The sequence below is a fragment of the Danio rerio genome, chromosome 15 (genome assembly GCF_049306965.1).
Source record: "Danio rerio strain Tuebingen ecotype United States chromosome 15, GRCz12tu, whole genome shotgun sequence".
Classification (NCBI taxonomy): domain Eukaryota; kingdom Metazoa; phylum Chordata; class Actinopteri; order Cypriniformes; family Danionidae; genus Danio; species Danio rerio.
Window position 1 is genome coordinate 29,428,368 of NC_133190.1, and position 9,127 is coordinate 29,437,494.

General features: G+C 35.8%; 2 protein-coding genes across 7 annotated transcripts in view; one reads left to right on the forward strand and one right to left on the reverse strand.

Moving 5' to 3' along the window:
- The window catches only part of ccdc9 (coiled-coil domain containing 9), a 30,061-nt gene extending 26,755 nt beyond the window's left edge, over positions 1–3,306 (reverse strand). For 3 of the 6 annotated variants that reach the window (XM_073923030.1, XM_073923029.1, XM_073923028.1), the window contains exons 1-2: positions 3,191–3,306; positions 295–330 (exon numbers count right to left, since the gene is read on the reverse strand). In XM_073923030.1, the coding sequence (XP_073779131.1) occupies positions 295–297 (3 nt within the window). In that variant the 5' untranslated portion in view covers positions 298–330; positions 3,191–3,306. Of the gene's footprint in view, positions 1–294; positions 331–784; positions 886–3,190 lie in introns of those variants that run through there. The other 3 variants (XM_021481405.3, XM_005157650.6, NM_001075106.2) reach the window with 2 other exon arrangements.
- On the forward strand, positions 2,552–8,736 carry ppm1da (protein phosphatase, Mg2+/Mn2+ dependent, 1Da). The gene is given in 6 exon segments (NM_201090.2): positions 2,552–3,107; positions 4,254–4,482; positions 5,024–5,148; positions 5,588–5,769; positions 5,857–6,087; positions 7,610–8,736. Coding segments are annotated over 6 exon segments (1,608 nt in total). The 5' UTR covers positions 2,552–2,635; the 3' UTR covers positions 7,979–8,736.
- Positions 8,737–9,127: the final 391 nt, after the last annotated feature.

Below are 9,127 nucleotides of genomic sequence, written 5' to 3' on the forward strand. Positions count from 1 at the left end.
TATTTATTCTTGCTTGCAATTTGTTTTTATTTTTATACATTATTCACACCCTTACAAAATCACCCCAATCAATTTATATTCGAGATTTGTTTTTCAAATTCAGGCCATCTCGTGAAATAGTATTTATATCACAATATATATTGCAAAAAAAATAAAAATATTGTCTTCTCAGATTTTCCAATAACGTTCAGCCCTACCAGACACCAATAACTATCAGAACCCATTTCATTTCTTTACATGGAACACCCATTTCATTATTATTTCAATATCAGAAATGATGATAATGAGCCTCACCATGGCTGCTGGTATGATCTTGAGAAACTCCTAAACCTAAGGAAAAAAGACAAATACAAAATATGACAATACAACAACAGCTATTTTTCCTAATAATTACATGCATGATCACACAAAGATACTATGCACAACACAATTTTACTATAGGTTGGCATCATCATAAACCCTCTTATGAACACACAGACTCTGTAAAGCCCTCCATAAGCGTATTAGTGAACACAACACCATGACCAACCAAGATGAATGTTTGAATACACTGTCAGAGTGTGTTTATAAGAAAGTGACTCTGAAGCGCCAGTGGAGATTATTGCAATGTATCAATAGTTACAATCAAAGCAGCCGCCAAGTTGCCCTGCGCCAAATTCAGCCGAGCTCTCGTCGTTTTTATTTATTTTAAAAAATCTAAAATAACGTTACATTTGAAAATCACTAATAACTCCTGTATGTATAAAAGTATACATTACAGCTCTACAATTAGGCACTGTTTTACCTCTGGTAAGCGCAGCACCCCTTGAAGTGACTTGTAAGGTGCACTCGATCAACGAAGACCGACTATTACTTAATGTACTTCCGCTCACAAAAGCTTCCACTTCCAGATAAGTCATGAAAAGAGGAAGAATTTCAAAATAAAAGTCATAGCGCAGATTTTGAGTAGTTTTATTTCCCACACATTTAAAGTTCAAAAGTAAAATAATTAAATAAATGTTTAAATAAAATGTAATAAATGTTAAAGAAAATGTCTACGCAGTAACAGACGTACTAAAGTCTCATAGCCGCAGAAAAATGCATAAAATGTACATTTGTAGCTAATGATGTTAGAAATTCATTTTACTAAAGTTAAATGGAAACAAAAGAATTAATGAATAAATTCAGTTTAAAGTAATGGTGTTAGAAATGTATTTGAGTAAGATCCTGGGAAAATTGGGTTCTAAAAACTGTGTCTCTTTTAGGCTTACTGCACCATCTGCTGGACAAGGATTCTCAAAGCAGATCCCCATCTGTCCGTGCAAAATTAAATGAACTCATTCAATGGGCCATATGCACAGCTAGTGTTTTTTAGCCAACGGTAAACTTCCGGTGAAAGGTTAATGTGACAGTTTAAAAGTTTATAAGGTTCCTTTAACAGTTTTGAAATTATAATGTAATTAACATACTATCAGTTAAATAAATGTAAGAATTCATTTAGTTGTTCAAGCATAAAACAAGATGATAAACCGTGTAACCGTCGTCAGTACCAGCATGCTAGCACATGAACTCCATTCAAGAAGGTAAAATAAAGGTTCATATTTTAAAGTGATAGCAAGGAAAAAATAATTTAGTGCTTCTTGTCCAGTCTGGGACCCACTTTATTTCAAATATCTATTAGATAATATATCTATTTTTTTTAATCAAAACAGATCTTAAACGTGACGGTATTGACAGTTCACCGGAAGTCGCCGGGCTGGCTGAAAATTAAAAGTCTGCATATACCCCAATAACCTAAAAATATTTATCATCACAATAAGCTCTGTATTTATTCTGAATAACAGTAACTTTCAATCACCACGTGACACTGACCTAAGACAAATAAGCACAAAAAAACAAAACATGCTGTAACTTAAATGAATGGCTTAAACCAATATACAGTTGAAAATTTTATTTAGAATAATTGCAAATCACCTTATTTAAATGAAACACAGTCCCCATACGTAAAGGCAGTATTATGTGACCGTTATATATAAATACAACTTAAAGGAGACAAAATCAATTGCTACATTTGTTGTTATGAATCTCTCAGCGAGGTAAAACCCTAAACATTTCCACACACACAAAACAACAATCAAAACCATCTCACCCATGTCAGCCTGCTGTAATACATGCAATACTGTAATATAACAAATGAATAATATAAAATTTTAATAAACGTAATACAACTTCTAATTATATATATATTTAAAAAAATGCTGATACGAGGACAGTTTAATGCTTATTAGTGCTGTATTTACAACCTCAAAGATAGATAGATAGATAGATAGATAGATAGATAGATAGATAGATAGATAGATAGATAGATAGATAGATAGATATTTTAAACTAGTTCCACTTTTTGTTATTACAGTCTCAAGGCTTCTTGTTGGCTTGTCAGCCGCCATTAAACCGTATCAGACGAAGAAAAGGGACTATTCTCCTTCAAATTATGGGTCACAGATCTAAAGACTTCCAATGACCCGACAATTGTCATGGTGTTTCTGCGCATGCTCACAACATCGGAGGTAAACAAAGAGGAAAGCGCGCACCCGGCCTGAATCCTGCCTAGTATTCAACGTTACTGTTCTACCGTCCTTTCTTGTTCGATCGAATCATGGATGGGATATTTTCATGCCGAGCAAGTATTTATTACGACCAGGGCGGTCGGAAATACATGGAGGACCTAGTAACGATGAAGCAGGAGGATGAGCCGAGTGAGGATGAACTGGACGCCGCCGAACGTGGCGAGGTCGAGGCACCAGCAAAAGACCCAAACCCTGACGCTTCAATTCAAGACTCCATCCCCGGATCTATCACGGTTACGTATATTCAAGACGACGAGCCAATCTCTACTCTTCAGCATGCGTCGATGCCCTCGTCCGTACACGCCCGTCGGCCGCGCGCCGTGGCTCTGTTTGCGGTGTTCGATGGACATGGGGGTCCGGACGCCGCACGCTTTGCTCGCGACCATTTGTGGGATCACATCAAAAAACAAAGAGGGTTTTGGTCCGAGGACGACGACGAGGTGTGCGCTGCTCTGCGAAAAGGGTTCATCACTTGTCACCATGCCATGTGGAAAAAATTACGTAAGTTTTTAAAACGAAGCGATATTTTTACATATGTTCTTGTTTAAATCCGCTGTGAAGTCTCAGCCATTTTATGGACGTGCCTTGGACAGAGTCGGGCAGCTGGTCTTTATGAATGAAAGTTTCACCATCAGATGTATCCCGCCAAATAAGTTGCACAACCCCTCCATGCCAGACAGAACACAGCTAATCAAGACATACTGTAGCTAAATTGGAGATGCTGCATATCAGAATAGTGTGCTTGCTGAAATCAGCTCAACTCTCATAACACTTGTGTTAGTTGGTTTAAATGTGCACGTGATTTTTTTTTGTAAATAAAAGTATTGAGCAATTAACTTGAAGAACAAACGAGAATAACATTGAAAAATATATACACTCGCATAAGATGAAGTTTCCAGTTTTATAATTTAAATACTCTTTTTATACATATGGCGGGTCGCCCCCTCGTGGACGTCATGTTTACAAAATGTGAGACTCAATGCAAACAATGCTACTACTTCATGTGAAAATAGAACAGTTTTCACTTACATATGCCTGTTTTTACATTAAAATAATCAAATATATATTAATACATGGCAATACACAAAACAAACACTATAACAGCTAATTATGTTTAAAGAAATACCTATGCAATGGAGCCCAAGTTAGTCTGCATGTGATTGTGTGATCTTCATTCTTTTGTCCAAACAAGATATCACAGATCGTGTGTTACAAAGATAGTTAGCCACATTATTTTTATTTATTTCATCATTTACTGTCATGTCATTTCAAACCTGCATGCTTGTTTCTTGCATGGAACACAGAGAGATCTTGTTTATTAAATCTATTAAATGTGCTTTGATCAATCAGATCAAAGTAGATCAGAGAGACCCATTCTTGTTTTGACTACCTCTGGAAGTGATTGAAAGTAAACAAGCTCATAACATTTTATACTTGTATTTAACATTGTACCCTTGCTGTTGGATCAAGCAATACACTGGGCTAAACAGAATTTAAACTTAATATTTGGCTGCCCCTGGTCTCCATGTACGTTTAATGAATGAAAATAAAGCAGCCTTATGTTTTTATGACAATAGATGTTGTTTTATGTGCATTTCCCAAAAAATATAAACTCATCCCATATATACTTAATCTGCTTTCTTATAGCGGAATGGCCAAAAACAGTTACAGGACTCCCTAGCACATCGGGCACAACTGCAAGTATTGTGGTATTAAGACGTGACCGTATGTACGTTGCCCATGTTGGTGACTCCGCAGTAGTGTTAGGGGTGCAGGATCACCCCTCTGAGGAGTTCATCCGAGCAGTGGAAATTACTCAAGACCACAAACCTGACCTCCCAAAGGAAAGAGAGAGAATAGAAGGGCTCGGTGGCAGGTGAGTTCTTATATAAAACAGTAAATCACAGACGTTAGGTTAGTCTTTTTAATTACTTTGATTAATCTTTACACCCTGTTCTACTTTTTTATTGTAAAACATATGTGGATGCACATAAGCCACACAGACTTTCATATCAGCATCTTTTTGGACTAACTGTATCATGTAACAATCCTCACCCTTTTGTTTTATGACAATACTCATCAGAAAAACACAATCTGTAACCCGCTTTGTGTATCTAAAGTGGTCTGACTGGTTTTTGTTAATGCACATAGAGCTTTAAAGCAAGACAGCATAACAGTTTGTCATCATTTACATACTCTAATTATAAGCTTTGTCTTTTAGCCTAAAAGAACACTGCAAGCATGTCAGTTTGATATAGACTTACTTTTAGTGACCTGTATGCTTTAGAAATATGTTTTGTAATGATGTGGGGATACTTCTTAGGCTTCATTTAGCTTGAGGTAAAATATGGTTGGTAAGCAGTTTGTTTGGTAAACATTAACAGCCACCACTGATCATTATCAAATTTCTCTTCTAGTGTGATTAAAAAGTCTGGAGTTAACAGGGTGGTGTGGAAGAGGCCTAGACTTACCCACAATGGACCAGTGAGGAGGAGCACCGTCATAGATCAGATCCCTTTTTTGGCTGTGGCCCGAGCTCTTGGTAAGTTGCAAACTAAACGATTTTGTAATGTTGTTGTTGAGACTGAAAAAAGTCATTAAGATATTGAGTGAATTTTAGTACACTTGACAAGTCAGCAGAGATTGTTGTTCTGGAAAATTGCAACATGCCACTGTGATAAACCCATGTTTTGCAACAACAACAACAAAAAAAGTCTGATATTGAAACAGTTGTTTAGAGGTTAAATAAAGACTGTCTGATGGGCTAGATAAAAATAAGTTAATTTTAAGCACTGATTGTAAAATAAAGATATGAATTATAAGAACATTTTAATATCTATATTAATTCCCCCTAGCATTAAAAGTTTTTAAAGATCTTGCCAATGCAAATCGAAGCTTGGCTGACTAAATTGCATAAAACTGATTTTTATATGTTTTTAGCATACACATTTAGATATTTAATGCACTAAATGTGTCTTTAGGTGATTTGTGGAGTTATGACTTCTACAGTGGAGAGTTTGTAGTATCCCCAGAGCCTGATACTGCTGTTATCAAGCTGGATTTGAAGCAGCACCGCTACATTATCTTAGGCAGTGATGGGTTATGGAACATGGTATCACCGCAGGAGGCTGTGTCTATTTGTCAGGACAATGATGAGGCCAAGGTGAGTCGTTTAACCTGATATTTTAGGCCAATGTCATTGGTGTTTACTTTTAGAAGCATTCACTTACATGAATGCCTATTCCAACAGGCGAAGAACCAAAAGGGAAATGTTTCAAATGCTGTTCTGCTTGTGAACCATGCCTTATTGAGATGGCGTCAGCGCATGCTCCGTGCTGATAATACCAGTGCCATTGTTATCTCTTTGGAGTCATTTGGGACATCCAGCGAGTGTTTGCCACCTTATGAGACCGTGTACAATCTTCAAGGAACAAAATGTGGCGCTGTTTCTAAACCTTGCACCAACTCTTTGCAGACTCAGGTTAGGAATGTTTTAATCTTTTTTCTTTTGTAATGGATTATATTGTGGTTTTAAATTATTTGTGTGTTCACAGTTGTTTGCTTGGTCTGGACAATAAAAGAAAATATTTTTTAAAGACTAAACCTAAAGTAATGAAACAAAAAAAGTATTGTATGACAAATATTTGGACATTACTGAACATTCAAAACAGCTAAATATGCTTGTTGTTAGTTATGGGTCGTTCTTGAACAAATCCTTTGTATGACTTGAGAACGATGAGTCCTCCCAGGGAGGGATTCGTTCATTTGAGCATGCACACATCTGTGCAGGTAGAGTAAAAGATTAGCTATGTTTTCAAGTCTTCTTTTATTAAATTATGAGGTTAAAAGAAAATGTCTGCTTCTAACGTTATGGAAACCTGTACATGGGTACAACACGATGAAATAAATGAAGTGATGTTTTGCTTAGTTTGCCGTCACTTTTAAGTCAGCCACCTTTTGTTTTGCAATAAAATACCTGGACATTTTCCACAGGCTATATTTTACTGCTAAATATTTTAACGTTTGAAATTTAAATTCTAGATTTACATACATTATTTTGTGACAAATTATGTCATATATGTGGCAAAGAAATAGCAATTAACTTTATTTCTTTTTTTTTTTTTTTGGTGGGGCCAGTGAAAATTTTGGCAGGGCAAGTAAAAATCTGAACCACTGGTCCAGTCAAGCCAATAGGAAAAATCCTTACCGTTGAACCCTGTAAATGATTATTTTCTAGTTTTCTAGTTATGACCTGTTTGTAGTGTGATCAATGTTTGTTGTAGTTGTAGATGAGTTTGGAAGCAACTCGCAACATTTTAATAATATTTTGACAAATTAAACAAAATGACTCAAAAAGATTCGTTCAACTCACTGAACGACACTCAAAGGTCCGAGTCAGTAAAATGATCCGAACTTTTCATCTCCACCTGATGTTTGTGTAAAAACATGCTATTTTTATGTGCTGAGAACACATAATGAGCTTATTATAACTTATTTTTAACTTTAAACTATTACATCTAACTTTTAAATTGTATAATTATTATAAAATAAGTAAAGGAGTCACAACTGTACTATAAATTAATTTACAAGGAGATTGCATCTTCAACTCCTGTACTAAACTGTTATGGGTAATGCAGCTGATTTATCTGTCCATTGTTTGCTTCTTGTGATTTCAAGATTTTTTTTAACTCATTTTTTTTTATTTATTTAAAATGTCATTGATTTGTTGCATTCATAGTTCTATTAAATAGCACCTGAGTTCATTAGGGAAAGGATTGAGAGTGAGACCCATCTTTTTTTTTTTAAGTCTCTTTATGCCTGTTCAGTGCATGCCAGAGCTCTAATGGCTTAACACTTTTTTTTTTTTTTTTTCAAATGCAGTGTCCATACAGGGCATTTTCAAGCAGGGTTGTTTTAATCAAACCAACTCAATCTGAACACACCCTAAAAACAACAACACGCTTAAACTTTACTTTCAATAATGGTTTTTCCTTCTTTTTTAGGTTCCTGATGCTCCAGTACAGCCCATCCTGGAACAAAAAAATAACAGCTCTGGTGCAAGCATAATATTTGAATCTTCTGACAGCCTTACAAACTCTGAGGACCTGCCCTGTAATGACTTGCTGGAAAATGGGGCCAGTTGTGACCGAACACCGACTGGCAAACGGGTGCTCGAGGATTTCTCCTCCTCTCCTGTGGGGAAGAAGCCCCGTAGTAGTTTGACCCAGTCCTCTCTTAAAGAGTCCTCTTGTACATCCTTGCAAATACCAAGTACAGAGCCCTCGGCCAGGAACAATGGTGATGGAAGTGGTCAGTCTGAAAACGCCCAAGTGTTGCTTCAGCATGGGAAGACTACTGTATGTGTTTGCTGACATTTGTGCTGCTGTTACAATGCAATCCATTCATTCATGCTGGACGGTCAGACTCTGATATTCATATAGTTTATATAAGCTATCGAGAAACCAAATCCTGAAACAAGTAACAATGTCAAAAGAAAAAAAAAATCACCCGCTTCCATTCACAACACTCCAGCTTTAGTGTGTTTTGTGTTATACTTTATATTTTACAGACCATTGAAAATGAAAATGTGAGATTTTGTCTGATTTTAAATGAGTTTTAATTTTTACACCTTTGTATGTCCACTGCTCACTTCTATTACGCTTCGGGTCAGTCAGGTAGAGATGATGGGTCAACTAGGGATATTTGCACTTTACTTTGGATTTGTGCTGCCTGGAGAACTGTGGGGGAAAATGACCAAAAAAGAAATTATCTTCTGAGAAGATATCTCTCTGCAGCTAACATGTCACCTGTTTCAAAAATAGTTTTTGGGATCAATGCTATTGGTTGTATTTGTACATGGTTTTAATTGACAAGGAGAACGGTAAATCATTTGTAGTGTTCACTGATATCTTAACCCTGTGTCATAAGGTTTAATATTAATGTAGAATGTGAGCATGAACTTTATGAATTATGCATTTTAAACAGTTATTTTAATGTTTCCACGGATTTCATTAACATTGTTTTTGTCTCTCTGATGGGAGTAAGTGTCATTCTAAACTGAAGGTGCTGCTATGCTAAACAGGTCAATAAAAAAAAAAAAACGTTTTCGTCAATAAAAACATAGGATGTATTGAAGATATGAAATATCTGTTCCCATGTTTACATCTGAGTTTTTTTTATATTATTCATTTAAATCATTAAAAGTAATTCTTTAATGTGGACAACCATTAAGTCAGGGGTGCCCAAACTGTTTCATATAAAGGTCCAAAAATCAAATCTCATTTGTTAGCCGTAGGCTGAAAATAAATATACCAAACCATTTTACATTAAAGTTGCCAAGGGTAATTTCCTAATTTGTTTAATTTTTTTTATATTATAAAAAAATAAATAGAAAAAAATACTTTGAATTGTTTTAACTAACACAGTATAACTTTTCATTCATCATTCAATTTTTAACGCTTTTCTATGGGCGGGTTGCGGGGGCAGCAGTCAGAGAACCCCTGACTTCCCTCTGCCTAGAC